Below are 24,700 nucleotides of genomic sequence, written 5' to 3' on the forward strand. Positions count from 1 at the left end.
CATGTATCAATTTCCGAGCAGAGGCTTGCCCTACACATAGGAACTGACCTCTGACGATCTTAATTATGACGATTTTTCATGAAATAGATCGAAAAGGCAAATGGAAGTTCGTTGAATCTCTAGGTTCTAGAACTTGGAACATGTATCAATTTCCGAGCCGAGGCTTGCCCTACACATAGGAACTGACCTCTGACGATCTTAATTATGACGATTTTTCATGAAATAGATCGAAAAGGCAAATGGAAGTTCGTTGAATCTCTAGGTTCTAGAACTTGGAACATGTATCAATTTCCGAGCCGAGGCTTGCCCTACACATAGGAACTGACCTCTGACGATCCTAATTATGACGATTTTTCATGAAATAGATCGAAAAGGCAGATGGAAGTTCGTTGAATCTCTAGGTTCTAGAACTTGGAACATGTATCAATTTCCGAGCAGAGGCTTGCCCTACACATAGGAACTGACCTCTGACGATCCTAATTATGACGATTTTTCATGAAATAGATCGAAAAGGCAGATGGAAGTTCGTTGAATCTCTAGGTTCTAGAACTTGGAACATGTATCAATTTCCGAGCCGAGGCTTGCCCTACACATAGGAACTGACCTCTGACGATCCTAATTATGACGATTTTTCATGAAATAGATCGAAAAGGCAGATGGAAGTTCGTTGAATCTCTAGGTTCTAGAACTTGGAACATGTATCAATTTCCGAGCCGAGGCTTGCCCTACACATAGGAACTGACCTCTGACGATCCTAATTATGACGATTTTTCATGAAATAGATCGAAAAGGCAGATGGAAGTTCGTTGAATCTCTAGGTTCTAGAACATGTATCAATTTCCGAGCCGAGGCTTGCCCTACACATAGGAACTGACCTCTGACGATCTTAATTATGACGATTATCAAAATGGACTAACAATTGGCCAAGTTGTCAGTCCACAAAGTCGTGGAATTATCCTGGACACATTTTCGAAAAAAATCGAAAATCGAAACGCAAGCGGAATTACACAAGCACCCGGAACAATAGGATCTTATTGGCTTTAAGATTCATCCACACTGAGACATGAACAATTGAAAATCGGGTAAAGTTCTCGCGGTTCTTCTGCATCCATCTTGGCTTTGCAATGACACCATGAGACGTGACATGCATGAGAAGTGTCACGATGAATATACGTTTGAAGTGTAAATTTGGGACTTATAGTTCCTTTACTCAAATAATTCCGTGAATTCATGTCTCTGGAAGGTATTAAATATGTGGCTCTTTAGCTACAGCTAAATTGGTTTAAAGACGATCAATGAACAATAAAAATTGTCGGAAATTCAACATCTAATTGGAGAACCAGAAACGCGTACTGGGGACCCCCTTTTTACCGAACTGAACGAATTACTTGATAAATTAGTGCGTACAATGTCGTCTTGTTTTTGTCGTATTTACACACACGTGTGCTGTTATCGCAACCCACTTCTGAGAAACACAACATTTTTCTCCGAAATTCATTGTAAACATTCATATTCGCTGTGAGTGAACACAGAAAACAATCAGAAAGGGACGTTGTTAACGTATCGGTTTAAGCCGAACTGTCCGAAAATTAGTTTGGAGTAAGTAACACACGACATGGAATATCCGAAAAAAAAAAATTATCCGACACTACCTGTACTGCAAGTATAAACCAGTAGTTGACAGTATTTGAATTTGGGAATTTTCCATAGTCATCGTTATCTGAGAGACTTACCAGGTCGACAGCAAAATCAATTTTTCAAGAGAAATGTTTTTTTGATGATTTTTACTTATCACAAACAATTGACTTGAAAAAATGGAATAAACCAAGACCAAGTACGGAATGCGGTTTAGTCTAGTAGCCGCGGAAGTGCCCGTTTCCATGAAAGGTGCACGGGATGTCTTGGGTGATTCGGATAGCCCTTGGTACATTGAAAAAGAAAAGTTCGGGTGCCAAGCTGGAATCCTGTCAGTTTTCGGGAAAAGGAGGGGGGAAGTCTGGAGTGCACTATTTCAGTTCTCGACCATTTTCGAACACTCTGAACAAAATTTTTTGCATTTTTATGGGTGATATCGATAGAGAATTGAATATCCCTAGACCTAGAAGTTTTTTCACAGTTTTATTTCAGATGGAAACAATGATTTTATGTTTATGCACTAGTGCGATAAACGCCACGTGCTACTGAAGTCGCATGTTGACCATTACATATCAGTTTACCCCGTGCGGAAATCATCCATTACGTGAAGATTATTTTCGGTTAGTTTACGTGGCTTCCTAAGTGATACTGAACTTTCGCATGGGGCAAGAGTGAAACGAGAATGCAATGACATTGAGGATATGTGGAGGAGTGGATGTTTCTAAATTCCTCAAAAATTCGAAAAAATCGAAAATGGCGATCTACGCGACCTCCCCAAAGTATATATGTAACATCTACTATAACGCGGATCTGTCAGTGTGTAAATTTACACCATTTTGATACTGAAACAGTTATTTATCTACCAAGGTAGGTATGAAGGTATTTTTTCGCACTAGATGTCGATTGTCGATCCGAGGCGAGGCCGAGGTCGACAAGACGTCGTGTGCGAAAAAATGCCTTCATACCTACCGTGGTAGATACAACGTTTTTCGCAATTTCGGGCCATAATCACCTTTCCAATGCAAAATATTACCAAAATTTCTACCAAACATTCACATGCAAACATGAATTCATTTGAACGATCAAGCAACCTGCACTATACGGTGTTTAAGTAGAGCGAGATGGAAAATCAACTCGGGGTCTTCTGTCATCGATAATACAAAAGAATCTGACAGAAGACCCGAGATGGAACAAAAGGTTGTTATTTCGCCATCTCTCTCACTTAAACACTCTATATACACATTGCAATGTGATGTATAGAGGGTGTTAAGGAATCTCGCGCCGCGCCATTCACAATAACTCACAAAGTGACATTTTCCTTATACAAAATGTGTCAAAAAGTGAATTATTGTGAATGACGCGGCGCGAGATTCCTAGCAACCGTATAGAGACGCACCAAATAAAATCAAGTAGTCAATGCTTAGTATGTACGCTTCAACAATACGTTCTGTATAATTGTGTGACTCTGTAGCCAAATGGCTATGGTCGTTGCTTGGTGTTTGGAAGAATTTTGGTGTTGGATGTTCAAATCCTGGTCTGTGCAAAGTTTTTTTTTATAAAATTTAGTCTTTCTTAAAGGTACTAAGCTCTATAGCGTGCGAAAAAAGGTGAAAAAGCCCAAGTGCGAAAAAAATAATCAAAAACCGTGATTTACTTGATTTACTGATTTACTAGTGATTACCCCCTTGGTGTGCTGCAAATTTCATGCTCGAAGGTTTTCTACCGTTCTGGCTGGATTGTCAGCGGTTTTCCTTTTTTAAGAGTTAAGTCTTTTTTTGGATTTCCAATAATATTTTTTCTGGGGATTTTATTCGATTTTAGGGCATTTTCACGTTTTCAAGAAAGGATATCCCAACAAAAATCTCTTCGAGAAAAGTGTGACGCAGTCTTTGAAGTACAATTTCTAAAATGAATGATATCGCTAGAGTTGACGCTTTCAGCTTCGTTACGCAAAAATTAAATTTTACACCCAATTACTTCAAACAAGCTGGCTTAGTTTTTCTCATCATCTGCCAAATAATTTTTACCAAAAAAAATTTGACTGGAAACAAAAATTTTACCAAAAAAATCTGCGTCGCAAAGTGGCAAATGTTCAGCAAGAAAATTTATCTGCCACTTTGCGACGCAGATTTTTTTGGTAAAATTTTGGTTGTTTCCAGTCAAATTTTCTTTTGGTAAAAATTATTTGGCAGATGATGAGAAAAACTAAGCCAGCTTGTTTGAAGTAATTGGGTGTAAAATTTAATTTTTGCGTAACGAAGCTGAAAGCGTCAACTCTAGCGATATCATTCATTTTAGAAATTGTATTTCAAAGACTGCGTCACACTTTTCTCGAAGAGATTTTTGTTGGGATATCAGTCGTTTTAGAAGTGTAGTCAACACTGCTTTTTATAACAGTTTACAGTTTTAATTCAAAAATTTGACGAAATTCGAAAATTTGACGAAATTCGAAAATTTGATGAAATTCGAAAATTTGACGAAATTCGAAAATTTGACGAAATTCGAAAATTTGATGAAATTCGAAAATTTGATGAAATTCGAAAATTTGACGAAATTCGAAAATTTGACGAAATTCGAAAATTTGATGAAATTCAAAAATTTGACGAAATTCGAAAATTTGACGAAATTCGAAAATTTGACGAAATTTGACGAAATTTGAAAATTTGACGAAATTCAGAAAATTTGACGAAATTCGAAAATTTGATGAAATTTGAAAATTTGACGAAATTCAGAAAATTTGACGAAATTCGAAAATTTGATGAAATTTGAAAATTTGACGAAATTCGAAAATTTGACGAAATTCGAAAATTTGATGAAATTCGAAAATTTGACGAAATTTGACGAAATTTGAAAATTTGACGAAATTCAGAAAATTTGACGAAAGTAATTCTCTATCTGCCACCATTCAAGAAATACCTCTAAAAACATAATTGACCCACCCATTTCTAACTTTCGACATTTTTCACATATGCCCCTCTGTTCTACTCGTAAAACTCTGAGACTTTGCCGAAGAAAGTAACTCTCTATCTCTCATAACCCAAAAAAATATTAGTCCTTTCATCCTACGCTCGAGTAGCTCAAAATTTGGTCACTCTAATCACTCTAGCTCAAACGAATCTGCCCCGATTTTTTTAAATTATTTTTTTGTTCGAATCGTGTTACGAATACTTTTCATTTGATGGGTCGCACGCCTCTGTAGGTTTCGATACAGCTAAGCTACAGCCGAAAACGCGTTCCCGACCCTCGAAAACCACACTCAGAAACCACTTCGAGGCCAATAAAACAAAATTCTGGTTTTTCCTGGGGTAATGGCGTGTCACATTTTCATTTTTATGCCCACCCTGAGACTCCTGCAAAATTTCATGGAGATTGGCTGACTGGTTTCCGAGATCGACCGTCGATAGATAGATAGATAGAAACATACAGAGTAAGTTGAAAGATTTTGATTGTTTGGGAAAAGTCAATTTGGTGTATTTTGTATGAAAATGACCAACTTCAAAACGATGTATCTCCGGTAATTTTAAACCTACATAGTCGAGTGATAGCTCGTTTTGCTCGTATTTGAAGCGCGAATAAGATAGAATAGGATTTGTGGTGATACAGGCCAAAGGAAAGAAACTTAAATTCTCGCCTATATATAGTTGCCGCGTCACAAAAAATTTTCTTCGTTCTTTTTTTGGAAGTTAGACTGCGTCAAGTCCTCCGCTATCGCTCCGGACATGATTTTGATAGAGTATTTTCCGGTTTGTCCGCCATTCATGGACTATTCTTCCACTTCACTTAATGATCACAAAAATAGACAATTTCGACATAAAGGTCATAGGTGCCTTATAGACATCGAATGTTTTCATTTTCTGTAACGAAATGAAAACCGAATTTCTTTTGCAAGATTTGTTTTTTTCTCTCACTAAAAATAGTTTCAAGCGCAAGTTGTTTGCATAAAGACGACGAAAAAAAAATAATCCAAACAAAACAATCAATTTATTGATCACTAAATAACAGGCATTGTAGGCATTATTATGTCTGTTTCAGTCAGTATAAACACAATGATATCGAAACATTAAAATTCGGGAGAAAACATTCATCCATCTAATTGCTTTAAATATTGATGAGTTGATAAAACAGAACAGAACGAGAAGGAAAAAAAAACCGAATTGGAAAATCGATAAAGTTACACAGCCCTGAGAGTTATCCTACTTCAACCGTATATAATTTGCGAAGGCGAAAATTTTCAAGATCCTTTTCATACGAACGGTAGGTATATAAACAATGTTCAACTTACAGTAGATTCTTCACATCACACGGCCGAAACAGCATAGCAGGTATCAAGATCACAGAATTTATGGACACCACCAAATAGTAGATGCAAAATTTGAAATAGTACCGAAATACATGGCTCGTCTCATATAAAAATGGCAACAATAATATCAAACAAATTATAAACATTTCAAGATATGTTGATGCCATCGCTTCTTTCGTCAATTTAAGTCATTTGGTGCACACACACACACTGCCCGATATAATTTCACCAAAAACTCAAGGAATTTTGTGCCCTTTTTTATTGATAAATCGAACCGAACTGCGGATATTTTGTTCTTTCTCCCTTTTTACTTATTTATTTTCTTCTTCACTGTCTTTCTTAATTGGTTCTAAACGGCCGACGCGACATCACGACGATAACTTGCTGATACTTTTCTGAACGACGATCGTCTCTCAACTGAGCCAGAAGTGTTTTTATACGAAACACAAAACGTTCTGAGTGTTTCGTCTGAGGGAGTTGCGGGAAACGTTAAAACTTAACTACAAGCAAGAATGTACGATTTCAAATAAGATAAAATTTACCTGATTGTATTACTTAGTTTTGTAACTTCCATTTCAAATTTAATGAAAAATTGCATTCAATGATTTTAAACGAATATTTGGTGGAATGCTCTAACTTCTTCTCCTTCTCACTATGACGATTATTCATGATGATTCGTTAATATATGAACAAATATGAAGTCTATTTAAATTTCACTTTTCGACATTACAATAAGTGATTCAATTAAAAACTTCATTTCTTAAATAATTTTCAAAACGTAATCTGTTTCTTTCGAACGTTGCAAGAATAATAATTGCAATCATTATTCGTTCATAAAAAAATCTCAAACAATATATCCTTTCAAACTAAAGTATAATGTTTTCATAATATTTGTATCCACGCATGCTCAGAACGCTCTCACAAACACATTCACTTCACATTTGTTTCGCATTTTTTTCACATTTTTTTCACATCTGTAATTCAAATGTGAATCAAATGTACATCACATTGAGTTTAATCGTCACATTTGACAAATTAGCGATGAATCTCATAAAACTTTTGTCACATCCTAATACTTTGGGCCCAAATGCTAAATGCACCGATATGTGCAATATAATTTAATATGTTCTGTCATTATAAGGCCAAATGTGCGAATCACATATAAAGCAAATGTGTCATATAAGGCAAATTAGGCCATTTTGCATGCTCACATTTATCTAAATAAAAAAAAATTTGTTGTCAAAACTCAATTGCGACCTGATTCTATGGTCCTTCAACTATTTAGATATGGCCTGAACCAATCAAAATATTGAGTAGATTTGCTGTGCGTGCTAATTAAACATTTTTTGTCCTCACATTTGATTCACAGTAGATGTACATTCGATGTACATGTGATTTATATATTCAATGCCACACTAAACGAACATCTTTTGGGTGCGTTCAAAGAGGAGAGCGTTTAGTAACAAGTCGATATGAACGTCTACTCTGACTGACACAGCAGTTTGGAATTTTTTTTTCTGCATTTTTAGTGAAACTTTAAATTTTATTAATAGTTTACCAATTGCGGCTTTTATTAGTTCGAAATAGAATAATTTTTTTTTTAAATAAAGTCGAAGCATTATAATTTGATCGATTCTATTCATTTTTAAATAATTGTAGTTTTTCAAGAAATCATTTCGAAAACATTACAGTATAAAAGGTTACACATGCGCATTAGAGCTGTTTACTCGCGGTATACCTGCGGGTAATCCGTTCAAATGCACGTGTCTAAGCTTTTATACTGTAATGTTTTCGAAATGATTTCTTCGAAAACTACAATTATTTAAAAATGAGTTAAATGAGTAGAATCGATCAAATTATAATGCTCCGACTTTAGATTTATAGAAACTAATTTTTTTACAGATTTTTTGTTTTTATGTCGAAAAACGAGATTTAATGTGACTCTAGTTGTTCACTCATATTTTCATTGTTCCTGATATCAAATTTTTGAAGAATGAAAAATTAATCGAAGAGGAATTTTTTCAATGTTTTCTATGGTTGTTAATGTTAGAAATGTTTTAGGTAAAATATTAAAGTAAACCAAATGAAAGTGAATATGGTGCAAGCTAGGAATGCATTCTTGCCTTTCGATAATAGTTAACATTTCCCGCAACTCCCTGCGTGACGATAGAAAAAAATCTCACAAACCAGGAGATTGCATTGTTATTGTTGTTGTTATACCACACACAACAATTTCGGTGCTCTTTTGTGCTCTATACCAAATGTGAAAGAGAGAATATTACATCGTGCGTGTAACGTGCATTTTTTTGAATAGAAAAATTTAGCGAGAGGGACATTGTGTGAGAGACATAAACGATATATCGTAAACAACTACTTTTTGCTTCTTCTGATTTTTGTTTTTAATTTTTCTGCGATGCAACTGATATACACATTCATACTAGATTAGGTGTTTTGGTTTGACTAGTGCATTACAGCCTTGTCTATCTAGAACGATAATTCTTCATTTATCCCACTGATGAATGTGAATGATGCTTGCGGGAATGTCAAATATATGTGACTGTTAGGATCAAAAATCAGTTTATAAAATCTGTCAAAGTGACGTTTTCAACATCAAACAAAAATAAACAATCGAAGTAGTCAAAATCAAGGTCGTTTCTGGTTCCTTTATTATATTTACTGATAAAGGCTTTTTCCAATTAACTGTTAACCCGAAATTTGACAACACGAACGACAACGATTTCATGCACAGAGAGGCACATAACGTAAATGTCAACAAATTCTTTGTAAATTTTTCGTTACAATTTTCGTCAACCTGAAACTTGAGGTTAAGTTGCCTTCTGTGGATGAAATTTGACATTTCGAAATGTCATTTGAACAAACCTACAGAGTATTATGATGAAATAGAAAGAAATATTTTGACAAGTACCCCAACGCAAGTTAAAATAAACTGATATTCGGTCCTCTCGCTCAAATCGTAACATGTAGACAGAGAAGCAAATACTTTCACAAGTACCGCAAGGTAAGTTAAAATTAGCCAGTCTTCGGTTTTCTCGCTCTGAGAAAAAATAAAGGAATTTGTGACTAATATCCATTTTAATTTGACGTTTAAAACGTCACTTTAACGGATGAAATCGACCGACTTTTGATTCGAACAGCCACATATATTTGAGCTTCCTGCTGGCGTCATTCACAATGATTGTATTCACGGTTGCGAACTTATACTCGAGTATATCGAGTATAAACCCTATAGCGCCAACTGTCAACTGAAAAATAATTAAATTTCGAGTCGATGGATTTTGGTCAAACAAAATGTCAGTGTATGGTAAATACGATCCCAGGATTTTAGTTGTTCAATCGGACCAATATCTTCCGAGTGATAAGACATGCAAATGAAAGTCTTTTTCCGAAGTCTTATCGCTCGGCAGATATAGGCCCAATTACAAAACTAATTACTTTACCGGAGTCCTGACTTCGTGAACTATTGATTTGATTTGTTTGACCAAAAAACAACTCGAAATTTATTTATTTCCTACGTGACACGATTTTTGCACTCGGTATACTCGCAACCGTGAATACCCTTAATGATACACAAAATGACACATTTTGTATAAGGAAAATGTCACTTTTGACTCACTGTGAATCATTCAGGCGCGAGATTCCTCATTAAAAGCAGTGACTACAATTTGTAAAAAAAAACAATTTGTAGCCTACATTTAGGCGGAAAAAAAGCGTTTTTTGATGATTTATCTGAACCAAAATTTTGTTTTGAAAAAGTGAAACCATCGGAGCACGCAAAAATGTGTTACTTTTAAAGGAATCATTGGTTTGTGGGTAATAACTTAACACACTTGGAGGAATCTTTGCAGATTACATAAATTTACGAAAACTGCAAAGGTTTCTCCGAAGGATAAGTTATCACCCACAAACCAATTTTTCCTTTAAAAACAGCCCATTTTTGCGTGCTACCCGATGAGACCGACTGGGATACCTGTTATCCCAGCTTGCATCCCTTGCATCTTTGCTGCATCTTGTAGGCATCTTTCACAAGATTTTGCATCCCAAAAAATTTTTTTTTAAAGAAATGAATTTGTAGGGTGGTTTCACTTTTTCGAAACAAAATTTTGGTTGAGAGAAATCATCAAAAAACGAATATTTTTTAGCCTAAACCAAAGCACTGTGCGTTGCCTAAATGTATGCCACAAATTTGCAAAGGGTCCATTGCTTTTAAGTTTTGTCGCTCAGTTAGTCCTCTGAGAGTTAACTGTGAGGCTTACGACCGATTTTGATCGACAAGAGCTGTGACTGTTCTGACCAAAAGTTTCTATACCAACTGCCAAAGTGACGTTTTAAACGTCAAACGAAAGCAGATATTTGAATTAGTCATAAAAACCGTTAATTTTCTTCATTACTATTAGTGTAATAGACCTAAGGAAAAATCTACGATTTGGTGACCATTTGGCAAATTTATTTTTGTTTGACGTTTTAAGTGTCACTTTGACAGATGTAATAGACAGATAGAATTGATCCCAGCAGTCACAACTATCTTGTCAGTGAAATATCAAATTTTTTGCAAATTTGTAGCCTACGTTTAGGCAAACAAATATTCGTTTTTTTATGCTTTCCCTGAAGCAAAATCCTTTTTTTGATAAAGTAAAACCATTGCAGCACACAAAAATGTGGTAATTTTTAAGGAAAAATTGGTTTGCTCGTAATAACTGGTACCACTTGGAAAAAGCTTTGCAGATTGTGTAAATTTATGTAATCTGTACAGGTTTCTTTGCAAGTGGCTATCACTCACAAACCAAAATTTCCTTTAACACATTTTTGCGTGCTTTTCAAAAAACAAAAATCTCTTCGAGAAAAGTGTGACGCAGTCTTTGAAGTACAATTTCTAAAATGAATGATATCGCTAGAGTTGACGCTTTCAGCTTCGTTACACAAAAATTAAATTTTACACCCAATTTTAGTTCAAACTGACTTAGGTTTTCTCATCATCTGCCAAATAATTTTTACCAAAAAAAAATTGACTGGAAACAACCAAAATTTTACCAAAAAAAATCTGCGCGGCATGTGGCAGATAAATTTTCTTGCTGGTCTGTTCCTGAACATTTGCCACTTTGCGACGCAGATTTTTTTGGTAAAATTTTGGTTGTTTCCAGTCAAATTTTTTTTGGTAAAAATTATTTGACAGATGATGAGAAAAGCTAAGCCAGCTTGTTTGAACTAAAATTGGGTGTAAAATTTAATTTTTGCGTAACAAAGCTGAAAGCGTCAACTCTAGCGATATCATTCATTTTAGAAATTGTACTTCAAAGACTGCGTCACACTTTTATCGAAGAGATTTTTGTTGGGATTGTGCATCTGTCACACTTACGTTACTCTCTAATTTCCACTTTCCAATAAAGTACTCCGTGTGAGAGACAAAATTGAATTTTTTCAATTTTTGTTTTGTTTATTTGACAGCTCGCTCTATCACGGAGTACTTTTTGTTGAGCTCAGCAGTTAGTAACGCTAACGCTGTGTAACCTAGATTTATTGAGTTAAATTTCCCGCCAAAATTCACATTGTTCTTTTTATCGACCACATTTTAACGCTACTTTACCTACTGAACCCAGCGATTTTTGACGTTTGATCCGTTTGACATTTCGACATTCTTGTATTTTCATATTTTCATTCGTCCCGAAATCAAGAAATTCGGAAAATGTCGGCGTTAATAAAGGGCTTCAAATTGGCCAATCAAATAAGCAATAGGTCCCCGATGCTCCTGTACACAACCACAAGAAATCGTAAGCCAATTTGACGTTTCCACAGAGCCCGTCTGTTCATCTGAACTTTTTTCTTTCTGTCCAAACTCTTGACAGCAAATTTTACGTAATCAAAACATTGACTCGTTTCAGATTGGAACAAGGATTTCAAACCGGCACCGTATCCAAAAACCGAAGAGGAACGAGTGGCTGCCGCTAAGAAATACAATCTACTGCCCGAAGAATACAAACCGTATCCGGACGATGGTATGGGCTACGGTGACTATCCACATCTACCCGATGTGTCGGCCGATTTAAAGGATCCGTACTATCCGTACGATTTGCCCGACTTGAAAAGAAATTTCAACGAACCGGTAAGTGCCGGCTCAATTCCACTGGTCGATCGAACGGAATTGACGTTTCTCTTTCGATCAGGTTCATGCGGAAATCGATTACTGGGGCGAAGATCGTGTAGGTCCGGAACCGACACTAATCTCTGGACGAAATCAACTGTTGGCGTTCTCTGGTGTGATGATTGGATGTTTCGCACTTTACCTGTGGTTGGAGGATAAGCGAATGTATCGTCCGGCTGTTAAGAAACAATTGCCCGGCGATGGTAAAGTTCATTATACGTTTGAGAGAAATTAATGGGGGGTGCAGGGTAAGCAGACACCGTTCTGTGCTTTTCTGGATTAGATAATGTTTTTGTGACTGGAAACAGCTGTAAATAAAGAGGTTAACCGTCAGAACAAAATGCGTTGTGTGTGTAAATATGCGGAACTGGAGATGGAGATGCAGTTCGTTTGACAGCGAGAAGAACGTTGAGTTATTCGAATGACTTCGTGCTCATACCGAAGTGCGGTAGGAGTTGTAATTTAGGGCAGAATGTGTGTCCTCTGAAATGGTAGAATACATGACTATTGTCCTGCTCGGGGAGATGCGGGAAAACAGGAAAAGTGGGAAAATATGCAGTTTTATGTACGAAATCGATTTTCTTAAAAGTTAAATTTTTTTGTTCGTCTGGTCTCGTCAATACCTAACACGATTTTTGAGTCTAACATTCGGAGATATGATTGAAAAACCAGTGAAAAACATAGCTAACGCCGACCCGTACGAAACACCTATTCGTATCAAAAGCCTTTAATGTGAAACTCTTCATTTCTCTTACTTCATTTTCTTCTCTGCTGAAAAACTATTCTTCCTTTTAAATCACTTACATTATCCACTCTTTGCCTTGTTATCATATACAACTAAATTGCCGGAGGCAATATAGACAGCCCCGTACGAAGTCAAATTTCATAAATTCCTATTTAAACAGCTATATACCGCTATATTTACCTATATTTCACTGTAAATAAACATTTCACAGAGGAATATGCTATTATATAGCTCTATATGCCTGTATATAGCTCAATATAGCTGTATATAGGTATATATAGATGTCCATATATGGAATCCCTGAAACCCCTCACACTTAACACATTATTTCCATGTTAACAGAAACTCTCTAAGCATCATTTTTCCCACTTTATATCACTTTTAATAAAATCCAATATGGCCGCCGGCAGCCATTTTGTTAGGAGACCGGAAATAGTACCGACGCTTTACATTCGTTAATACCTTTCAAACAAAAAAAAAATCATGAAATTCGGTCAAAAATTTACTCGAGATATTGTCAAAATACACCACGTTCACTGTACTTCCGAGTAGCCAGATAAGAGCTCACTCCAAGAGACCTAGCTCACGCTCCGGAGAACATAATTTCATTAAAAAAAATTTCCCTGATTGGTACGGTCAATACCTATCTAATAAAGCTAAAACAGACGAAATATGTTCTGTAGAATAAAATAAGACTACTCGCTTCAATGGTTGTATATAGACTGCTTTATTAAGTATATTATTAACATTAATGTCTAACGTGCATACATTATAATATCTCTCTTTACTAAACATTACTCTTTATTAACCATAGGGTTAATGAGTGCGGCATGGCACTACATCACCCTTCTTGAGAAAGAGTGACGACACATTGACAATTGGAGTCACTCGTCTAACAAATATAATTTCAATGTCTAATAAACTTAGCAATAATAAAAATAATAAACTAATAAAATAACGAATGGAAAATGTAATAAACTTTCAAGTTGTAATATTTCATCAAGCTCTGGCTTTCCTTCCCCCATCTTTTTGATTTGAAATTTTATTTGGTAATATACACGATAGGTGACAATACACCATTTAATAAGGTTATAAAGAAAATAAAAGCTAGGAAAATGTAGAATAAAAGTACAAATTTCGATTAGAATGGTTGATGTGATATGATAATGAATGGTAAGCGGGTCAAGATTCACAATAATACAAAACTTTGATTTTTTTTATATTTGTTATAAGGAGTATATATTTGGAATAGCGTTGTGGACGTTTGATAAGGTTCATACCAATGCTTAAATACAGAGTAGCTAATTCTGTATTCAATCATTTAGGTGGGATGTCAAATAATGTAGCATGTAAAATTTTCAAATTGATCAACAAGTTCATGACGCTTGTATCACTCAATTAAACATGTCTAAATAAATGCTCTGTGGGTGAGGTAAGGTATGTTTCAAGGGATGAGGTGAGCAAGGAAAATTTGTATAGTGATTATGTTAACATTTGATGTTACATGAGATTCTGTATTACCATTTTAATTTATCTTTCAGAAGAAAAAGTTCTTTTTTTTTTTTTTTTTTGCATCATTCTCCAAATTAATCATTATTGAACAAAACTGGAAGGAGGTAGCCAATTATTTCATCTTGTTGTACTAATTTCATAGCGTATCAATAGCATCATATTTTTCATTTGCGATTCTGATAAAATAAATGATTTCAAATAAATTTTCGAAATCGTATGAATCAAAAAAAAAATTTCGCCATTCGTGCTACAAGGTAAAATATCTCAAACAAAATTGTCAATTTTGATTAATTCATTAATTCAGTTTCATCAAAAAAAAATCCCATCTCTGTTTTTATGCATTCACGTGGGTCCTTTTCGACGACAATCTTTATTAAAAACTATAGAAAAATTATCACTTTTCGTGAACGTGAAATAGAAACATTTTCACCATTGTCGAGACTGTGGGGACTGCCCATATGCCTCAAGAATTAGATCCAAAATCTCTACTTTCATTAATCCACTCACTTATAATTAATATCGTACACTAAGAAGTCGACTTGTTTAAAATTAACTTAAACTAAATATCGATTTATGCCATTTCGATATTACGATACCACTTCTTTCATAATTTCATTTTTTTTCATTGGTATTTGGCCGTTTTTCGCTTTGTGAAACAGTTGGTTCTATTAATTATGTTTGATAAAATGTTTAATAATTTTGAATTTTTTTGTATTTAACAATGTAGCAAAAAAAACAATTTTAATACAATAACCCTATCTTGCATGAAAAAAAAACTTCATCGGACTTGTCAAAAATTTTCAGAAAAATGCGTTTGAGAAGATTTAAAATTCAAATATCGAAAGTTTGATTTTCAATCGCATACCTCTTCACTTTACTGTTTTCCATTTCACTTAGATATTCAAAAGTTCAGCTCGTTAGGATTTTTTTTTATACGAAAATTAAGTTTTATACTTGGCTAGAGTTCAATAAATGTTCAATTTTTCCTAGATTTTCAAAATAATTTTCTGGATTGAAATTTAAGTTTTCATAATTAATTAGATTATCTTTTATGTTTGTCCTTTTTCTTTTTTTCTTTTTTTTTGTTTTGATCAGTTATCATTATAGTTTGGCTTTATTATCATTCATCATTTGGCTTTTCATTTCGATTCATTTTTCAAAGGATTGTCATAATTTCAGATGTACCTTGCCAAATAATATATTTTTATAAATGCGCAATTCAATATTTTTCTCTACCCGTTAATAATAATTTATAGTTCTCATTGAACCATAGCCTGTAGCGAATCAATTTCATATTTCAAATAATAATAGTGTACACTTTTCAAAACGACATCAGATTTATTCAGTAGCTTTCTTTATTCCATCTAAATTGTTACTTTTTTTTTCTACGTTTGTTCATCATATCATATAGTCATTTAATTCATAAATTCATTAATTACAACTTTTTCATAACATTCATATCAGATTCAAAACAAGCAATCAGTTAACCAAATCCATTTTCAGACTTCAATTAGTTTACAATCATCGTCATTCATTCTATGTCGCACGGGAGAGGCTACTAGGTCTTTTGGTATCATCTGTTACATATAAAGATAATCTACTGTTTCACTACCAATGTTACATTTGTATTTTCTATTCTCTTTCGTTATTCAATAATCATTTTTTTTTTTTATTTATTAGCCATATAACTATTCATTTGTTAATTTCATTGCTTTCATCATTACATATTTTGTATCTGTCATAATGCTTGTTTATCATCATCATCATCAATACGTTTAAAATTCTCATATTATTCTTAATCTCTTCTTTTGTTTTAATTCACAATTCGTTCATGTTTTCATCTCAATATATTTCATAATTTTACATTTTTCATCCTTTTATCGCATATACATTCAAAATTTCAAATTCGTTTTTTTTTTTTATTCGTTTACCTTTTTCCTATTGGAGTAAAGACATATTCTATGTTTTATTTCAATACTTTCTCATTTTCATATATCTGTTTTGTTTAATTTTATATCATTTCATTTCACAAAGCTCATAAAAGTGAAATACAGTGTTTTGCGTGTTTCAATTCTTAATTTCTATCTGTTCCTTTTTGTAATCTTAATATTGCAATTTCATTTTCTTTTTTTTTCAATTTATAACTTGTTTCTTGTTTCATCAATTCATTATTTCGTAACATTTTTATTAGTTGACTTGAGGTTAAATTTAGTTCCATATGCCAAAAAAAATTAAAAATTCCAAAATGAATCATTCGAAAAAAAAGTTCCGGTCGATTTCTCTTCTTTCAATCACTACTATATGAGAGAACGCAACGTTGATTACATGAATATCTCAATATCATAGTGCAAAGTGCGCTAAAAAAAACTTTTCTCTTTTTTCTCAAATTTTTATTAATTTTAAAAATCGTTTTAATTTGAAACTTCAATTGAATTTATAAAGTATTATACTTTGATACATTTAATAGCAAAATGCAAAATAGAGTCAATCAATTTACTCAAATTCATTTCATGACATTAGGATCATCTGAGCAAAGTATCTAAATCAATCCGTCGTTTAAGATAAGATTTTCAGGACAGATTGCCGTAAATTTCACAAAAAAAATTATATTATCAATCAAAAATTAAATTTACCATCAATATTACGCCTTGCTTCAAGTTCGCACATTCAAAACTTCTCGAATAAAAGTATATATGAAGTATAATTGTAAATTTAAAAAAAAAACAATCGTTTAAATTTGCATTTCAATGTCCCAAACTTTCTAATTTTTTTTAAGTTTTTAAACATTCAATCTTTTCGAAAAAATACATGAGTTTCTACTCTCAATTATTCTCAAATTTCTCAAACGTAAACATTGACACTTTAATTTAATTTCTTTTTAATTTATTCATGTATTTTATTCATTGTTTCATTATTCGCATTTTTTTTTTGTTTTTCTCTTTTTCCCATTTTTTTTTATTCATTTATTGCACAAAGTCATCGGAATTTTTTCCTTTTCTCCTCATTCAACGAATTTCTATTCAGATTTCAAAATTCTCATTAAGACCAGTGTACGAACGGACGCCCAAATGGCGTAGAAAAAGCTGACTTCGCGCAGACAGTGCGCCACCGGCAATTTGAAAAGATCTTTAAAACCGTAACACTTGACGGAATGCGAATATTCTAAAGTACTTATGTTCTCAAAAGGATCTGTGCAGCCTTTTCTTCTTTCTTTTTTTTTCTTCATCTTTCATAGGTTTCCATTGCAATTTAATCAATTTGAACGAGATTATATAACACTAATTTCTTAAAACCGAAAATAAGATAACCGTCTCTTCATTCGTCTTTCACTATTCTCAAAACTTGACGTGTGGTTTCAATGTTGGATTATGTAATTTTCTTTTCAAGCAATAAAATAACATATACAATTGATTTCCGTAAGGTGATATAGTCATAAACAAATTAGTTCGAAAAAGAAATCCTTTAAAAAAATTATTAATGAGCAAAAAAATCCTTTCAAGAATGTTATATCGTGTAAATTTCCATTTTTAACTTAAAATATTAATTTTTCAACCATCATAGATCATTGAAGTTCAAGTTCAAATTCAATTTTTTTTTTTTTTTTTTTTTTTTTTTATTATTTTCAAGTAAATATCAGAATAGACCGATAAAAGATTTACGTGTATGTAAGAATTTCTGAGCTTCCATTACATATACAAATTACATAACCGTACTGGTTTCTTTTCTTTCTTTTTTTTTCAAAAAAATCTTCATTCATTCCATTTTTCAACTTTCAATGTATCTGCAATATCATCTCTTCCATCTACACTACCAGCACTTCAATTTGTGGTCAAAATTTGATTCAACTTTTTTTTTTTTCAGATATCATTCTACCATGAAATTTCTACCTCTCTTTCAGAAAAATAAGCGTTTTCAAGTTTCGATTTCAATTTTTGATCAGATCTTCTTTTCTTCTCTTTTTTTTTTTTAATGCTTTCAATAGCTAAGCCACCAAATTTAACACCTTTACAAAATTCTTCAACATTAACTTCATACAATTATTTTCCGTCATACCTCAATTCTAGTTCGTTTCAAAGTTCATAATTCGTCATTCAATTTCAAAGTTCGTTATCAAAATTTTTACATAAGTATCTATACAGCATTTTTTTTTTATAAAGAAATTATTCTAATTAGTTTTTAGATTTACAGCATTCATTAAGTAATCCAAAGCTTCAAATTTCAAATTTCATTTCGTTACTCAATTTCAAATTTCTATCAAAATGTATTGCTTTCATATAAATATTCATATCGTATTTATCAAAAAATCGAAGTCATATCTCAACTCTTCAATTTAATCCTTCAATTCAGTCAATTTCAAAGTGCCCAACCAAAAATTTTCGTACCAACACTGACACCGTTAAATTTTGAAAAGTACAAAATCATCTCTCAGTTCTTCATTTAATATCAAGGTTCCATTTCAAAAGTTTTCAAAGTTCAAATTTAAGCTTTCTACATTTATGTCTTCAGACCATAACAACTATGGAGATGCCATTTCAAAAACCGAATATATTAAGAAATTGAAATTTCATTTTTTTTTTCATGTAGTAATAAACTACATCATATGCATGAATTATGTTTTGATTAGCAAATAATATACATTTTCACTTTCATTGCAATTCATGGTATCGCATTTCTTTCAAGCAAATTGTTATTGCAACAATCAAATCATGCTTTGATCAGCAAAAACCTTACTTTATGTTGTCGCGTTTCAACTAAAATGTTTTTTTTTTTTTTTTTAACATCCGCTCATGTTGGCGTGGCTCAATTTTTTTTCACCACTTTGATCATAAAAATTTCAAATTTTTCACAAACAATTCTTCATTTTACATATATCATTCTTTCTTTTCTTTTTCACATTTAGAGGCACCAATATGGATAAACATGAATACGAATACCAATTAATATCTTCACTCTCGTCTTAACAATAATTTCATGTCATCACTTTTACAGATTCTTTTTTTTTTAACCAATATGAGTAAACATTTTCACAATTGTCTCAAGAATAATCTCGTTTTTATACTTTCGTCCACCATATTTTCTACAAATTGATACCTTTTTTAATTTCTCGTTTCATGTCTGTTACCATTTCCATTATAAATTGCTTGCATTTATCGTTTTAGAATCGTCCGAAAGATTTGATCTCACATTGTTGTCCAAAGGAAGTCTTCACAGGTGCCATTGTTCGATTGCTTCTTGTTGTTTCGGTTTTCGTCAAAACCGCCAAAAAGTCGCTGCCTGGACTCGGATTTCTGGTCCAACCGAGGTCGCAGTGCCCAAGTTTATATTCAGCCAATCAGCATTTTCATTTTTTTTTCATGTGACGCGGGTCAGTAATTCTTCACCGTTTTTAGTTTTTGTTGGTTTTCTAACACATCATATTTATTTTCTATCACTCTGTTCAACTTTCTTTCAACTTTCAGCATTTAAATTTCAATTTTTAATTCAATCTTCAACATATAAATTTATCATTTTTCACTTCAGGTAAAATTTCTTTTACTGAACCGCAATTTTATATAAATACTTTGAGGTTCTTTTTTTTCTTTTACTGCACAGCCAGCGGAATGCTGACTGTGCAGGCCTGCGGGTCGCCATGTAGAATAAAATAAGACTACTCGCTTCAATGGTTGTATATAGACTGCTTTATTAAGTATATTATTAACATTAATGTCTAACGTGCATACATTATAATATCTCTCTTTACTAAACATTACTCTTTATTAACCATAGGGTTAATGAGTGCGGCATGGCACTACAGTTCAAATGTGGCCGACCTACAAGCAAAAACTGCTTGCCGCCCTGTGCCTGTTCCACACCAAGGGGTCTAACTCACGAGTCGGTCATCCGATTTCCATAAACTTTTTTTTTGTCGATCGGTATTGTAAATACCTTTTATTTGACGTATCACTTACAAGTTTAGCGTTTAAATGTCCGGAGATATCTTCGAAAAACCGTAAAGCACTTATTGGGCCACAGCTCGGGAGGGGTCAATCCAAAATCACTCATCTTCGAACTTAGCCTGTCTTTTGACATTACCAAACGGGAAAAAAAAGAATTTTCAAAATCGGATGCGTTTTACTCAAGTTATCGTGCAGACAGACAGACGGACAGACGGACAGACGGACATTTTTTTTTTCGCGGATTTGGCATCTCTAGACAACCACAATAGGTTTCCCCTTACTCAGGGAGTCCAATTCGACGTGTTACAAACGTATGCGTAAACCTATAAGACCCCAGTACTTCGTACGGGTCTAAAAATCGAGAGAGAGAGAGAGAGAGAGAGAGAGAGAGCTAAAGTTCAATTCACTTATTAATAGTTTTAATAATTTTGCATTTCGATAGATATACTACCTTCCAATGCAGGTAGATATTTGAAAATGGATGGATAATTAGTATCGATTGTCGGTTGACGACTGGCAGTGCGATCGCATGCCAAAAATTGTGTGCAAGCTTAACATAGCCAACTTCGCAAAGAGCGGAAGTTTTTGAATTATTCCCTTGATTGAAAGTCAGGGTCTTACACCAGAAAATACCGAAAAATGTGGGTAACAAAATGCTATGAAAAACGTTAAATGTGGGTAACAGTTTTTCGTTGAAGGCACGATAACTTGAGTAATTCTCAACCAATTTGGATGATAACGAATCTCTTGTAAATGTCCACAAAAATGACGAATCTTGCTTTAGAACCGAAGAGGTTCCAGATACAAGATTTGAACATCTGGAAAACCAAAGAATCAAAGTTCAAAACTAGTTTTGACTGGATTCTTGCGACCAATGTCGATCAAATCGAGTCAAGCATATAAATCACGGAGGTAAATGAGAATCCGAAAAACCGCGTGCAGCCCAAGTTTCATGTGAATTCGAGTGCAGTGCAAGTTCATTATAGCACCTCCGATTTCAATAAAAATTTCGCGGTGGTGAAATACTCGTCCAACATTCGTGCGATCAAATTCACCACATTCCATCAATTCTATAGAAATCGTTAGCGCTTCATCAAAGGAAATATTTGGCACTGCACTCAAATTCATCCGGAAAGTTCAGGTCTTGTGACGTAAGTTTAGAAAGAAAAGTTGACGTGCGGTGATACTGGCTTTATTCAGACCGGTTCGATCGTTTTTTATCCAAATTTCCAATAAGCTTTATGTATAGTCCGCCAGCGTCAGATTTCATATCAAGTTTGACCTGATTACTGAATGCAGACTTAAGGTCAATGCTGCTTCTTCAGTGCGTGGTGCTTCTGCAGTGCGTGGTGCTTCTGCAGTGCGTGGTGCTTCTGCAGTGCGTGGTGCTTCTGCAGTGCGTGGTGCTTCTCCAGTGTGTGGTGTTTCTACAAGTTCTTTTTATTTAACGGTTTACTGAGTTAAGGGCTACAACTTATAATGAAAATATTTTTTATCGGAATCTGTTAAGCATCGATGGATGCCTCCGAGACGTCGAGTGTTTTTTTTTCTAGCAAAACTCTCTGGACGTTAGAAATAAAATAAAAGATTTATTTACGAAAATACACTTCGTGTGAAGAGAGAGATTACAGTAAATGAACAAATCAGTAAATTTTCGTACAAATCGCGCTTCTGTCTCCTCTATAAAACTTAAAAAAAAAAACCGTAAAACAGTAGATTGTAAAACTAATCGAATCCACCCAACCCCATTCAATCAGGCATGTCAATACTGATGATCGGTACGACCGGCATATTTTTCTTGTTGAAAACTTTTTTATTCTTTTTGTCTCGCTTCGAATGACGATCCATTTCATCGATTTGTGATGCGGGCGGTGCGGATGGTAAGTGTGCGTCCAACGGAACATTTTGCCCATTGTCGGTGTGAGCATCGGTATGGTATGATATGTTGCCGTATTCTTGCAGTATTCGGCACAACAAAAATTGGCTGAAATTTTTCCGAATACCGAACCACCCTGGAAAGAATGAGATGATTGGTAGGTGCTACGTCAAGTGTATAAATCACGAAGGTTTCGGGTGAATTCAAGGGCAGCGCAAATTCATTATGAAAGTTGGGTTGCTCGTGTTTTTTGAAGCGCCAACGCACTTCAAGCATGATGGTCTATTAGTTGTGAAATTTATGAAAATCGGATTTCATTAAATTTCACTAGTAATGGGCCCTGCCATGGGCGAATTCGGATTTCAATAAATTTAACGAAATTTCGTTAAATTTCTCAAATAATCGGCACTGCGAGAGGCGAATTAGGGCTTTGTTCAATTTCACTAGTAAAATGCCCTGCCAGGGTCTAATTAGGCTTTCGTTAAATTTCGTTAAACTTCGCAAAATTTCGTTGAATTTCACTAGTAATTGGCACTGCCTGGATGAAGTAGGATTTCATTAAATTTAACGAAATTTCGTTAAATTTCTCAAATAATCGGCACTGCGAGAGGCGAATTAGGGCTTTGTTAAATTTCACTAGTAAAATGCCCTGCCAGGGTCTAATTAGGCTTTCGTTAAATTTCGTTAAACTTCGCAAAATTTCGTTGAATTTCACTAGTAATTGGCACTGCCTGGATGAAGTAGGATTTCATTAAATTTAACGAAATTTCGTTAAATTTCTCAAATAATCGGCACTGCGAGAGGCGAATTAGGGCTTTGTTAAATTTCACTGGTAAAATGCCCTGCCAGGGTCTAATCAGGCTTTCGTTAAATTTCGTTAAACTTCGCAAAATTTCGTTGAATTTCACTAGTAATTGGCCCTGCCATGGATGAAGTAGGATTTCAATAAACTTAACGAAATTTCGTTAAATTTTGCAAATAATCGGCACTAATAATAATTGTCTCTCGCAAATTAGGACTTTGGTGAATTTCGCAAATTTCATGAATCATAGGCCCTGCTAGAGTCTAATTAGGCTTTCGTTAAATTTCGTTTTAACGAAACTTTGTCAAACTTAACGAAATTTGGAGAAATTTAACGAAACATTGCGACGTTTACTCGAAGAAACTTACACTTGTTGCCTCCTTTGGCACTAAAACTGAGTAAAATTAAATTGAACAGCGCCAGTAGCAATGGACCAGATACAAATATGAATGGCCATTTGAGATCGCCGTCTAATTTATCGGCCAGCAAAACCTGAAACGGGATTCGTATTGTTGTGTCACTAAGTACGTACAGAGTTCCGGCACCACAACAAACCTGATAAACAAGAATTGGAAGAACAGTAAAGGAATTGCCAACCGCCGAATTCAGCGCCGATTTTCGTTGTTGTTGCGATACTTGCGGTGACCGTAACAAAATGCCACAAAATATGATGCTGTACAAGACACCTGTCCCGGATGAGGCAATTTCGATTAGAAAATTTAAAACTCTTTGCTGTTCGATCTGGACACTAACCGACTAAGCTCAAGCACAACACAATCCACAGTGGCACGAACACAACTTCCCAACTCCACGACACAAATCCGTCCAGTTTGAGTGGAAGAAAAACGAACTGCAACGCATTCACGGCCAAAAACAATTCCAATTCAAAGGATCGATCGTGCTTCACACTCCAAATGCACGCTCCGACACTGGATATACTGCCGAATATCAGTGGTATGAACACCAACACCCACAGATGACGGCCAGATGTTAGGCGATCGCAGGCCAGCAATTCAAACATAAGCAGAATCAGGTGCAACGACAACGATATCAGCATCGCTTTGAAGTGTGAATATGAGTCGCCTTCCAGTCTGACGGTGGAGATGGGATTAGTGGAAGAGACGAATATTCTCCAATGAATCGAGATGGTTAAACATACCTGTAGTGCGGATAACGACACCAAACTAATGCTCCGACTAAGGCGCCTAGCGTTGCCAGCGCTTTCCATATCCATAACGGAGCAAAAATGGTCCAATACGGCCAGTCTAATGGGAAAAACTTTGCAGTCAAATTCATTGTGCAGGTCAGTGCTTGCACTGAATTCTTACCAATAATACCATCGAGCCGTAGGCTGAACAATATTGTAAACGTGAACAAGCTGCAGTGAACTATGAATTTACTGAAACACAGGAGAAATGGGACGTTACATTCCGAATGGGAGAAAGATCCACTTGAAGTGGCGAGACTAGACGAAGTGATGGATATGACGGAACTAAATGGGTACCTTGGGTTAAAGTTCTGGAACAGCGACTGAAGATTCATTTTGTCGACGGATTATTCACTGATTGAATGCATGGTCTCGGGTTTCGTATTTAATGTAGTACCTGCCGCGATAGGATACCGTGTCGTTTCACCAATTGTAAAATCCGTTTCAAGCATCAAAACATTGCAATGAAATGAACTTTTTCTCATTAAAAATTCAGTGACATTTGTGTCGCGCCAGTAGAACCATCTGAC

At 34.5% G+C, this 24,700-nt stretch overlaps 3 protein-coding genes and 1 long non-coding RNA gene across 4 annotated transcripts in view; 1 reads left to right on the forward strand and 3 right to left on the reverse strand.

The window, feature by feature from the left end:
- Positions 1 to 6,380, reverse strand: part of LOC119075808 (1-acyl-sn-glycerol-3-phosphate acyltransferase alpha) — a 30,570-nt gene extending 24,190 nt beyond the window's left edge. Inside the window, exon 1 of the mRNA XM_037182375.1 lies at positions 5,918 to 6,380. Coding sequence (XP_037038270.1) covers positions 5,918 to 6,102 — 185 coding nt within the window. The 5' untranslated portion in view covers positions 6,103 to 6,380. The remainder of the gene's footprint in view (positions 1 to 5,917) is intronic.
- Positions 6,381 to 11,557: 5,177 nt separating this feature from the next.
- Positions 11,558 to 12,433, forward strand: LOC119075816 (NADH dehydrogenase [ubiquinone] 1 beta subcomplex subunit 8, mitochondrial). The gene is made up of 3 exons (XM_037182383.1): positions 11,558 to 11,721; positions 11,833 to 12,053; positions 12,115 to 12,433. Exons 1-3 carry the CDS (start codon positions 11,637 to 11,639, stop codon positions 12,325 to 12,327), a joined length of 519 nt encoding a protein of 172 aa, XP_037038278.1. The 5' UTR covers positions 11,558 to 11,636; the 3' UTR covers positions 12,328 to 12,433.
- A 5,776-nt stretch (positions 12,434 to 18,209) lies between these two features.
- On the reverse strand, positions 18,210 to 20,207 carry LOC119075840. Its single transcript, XR_005087481.1, has 2 exons — positions 18,536 to 20,207; positions 18,210 to 18,480 (listed from the first exon to the last, which is right to left on the reverse strand). It is a non-coding gene; the product is annotated as an uncharacterized LOC119075840 (long non-coding RNA).
- Positions 20,208 to 21,848: 1,641 nt separating this feature from the next.
- LOC119075801 (transmembrane protein 185B) lies at positions 21,849 to 24,670 on the reverse strand. The gene is made up of 8 exons (XM_037182368.1): positions 24,468 to 24,670; positions 24,292 to 24,362; positions 24,123 to 24,228; positions 23,717 to 24,054; positions 23,519 to 23,649; positions 23,332 to 23,455; positions 22,023 to 22,297; positions 21,849 to 21,975 (listed from the first exon to the last, which is right to left on the reverse strand). Exons 1-7 carry the CDS (start codon positions 24,503 to 24,505, stop codon positions 22,035 to 22,037), a joined length of 1,071 nt encoding a protein of 356 aa, XP_037038263.1. The 5' UTR covers positions 24,506 to 24,670; the 3' UTR covers positions 21,849 to 21,975; positions 22,023 to 22,034.
- Between the last annotated feature and the right edge of the window lie 30 nt (positions 24,671 to 24,700).

This window comes from Bradysia coprophila, unplaced genomic scaffold (genome assembly GCF_014529535.1).
Source record: "Bradysia coprophila strain Holo2 unplaced genomic scaffold, BU_Bcop_v1 contig_232, whole genome shotgun sequence".
Classification (NCBI taxonomy): domain Eukaryota; kingdom Metazoa; phylum Arthropoda; class Insecta; order Diptera; family Sciaridae; genus Bradysia; species Bradysia coprophila.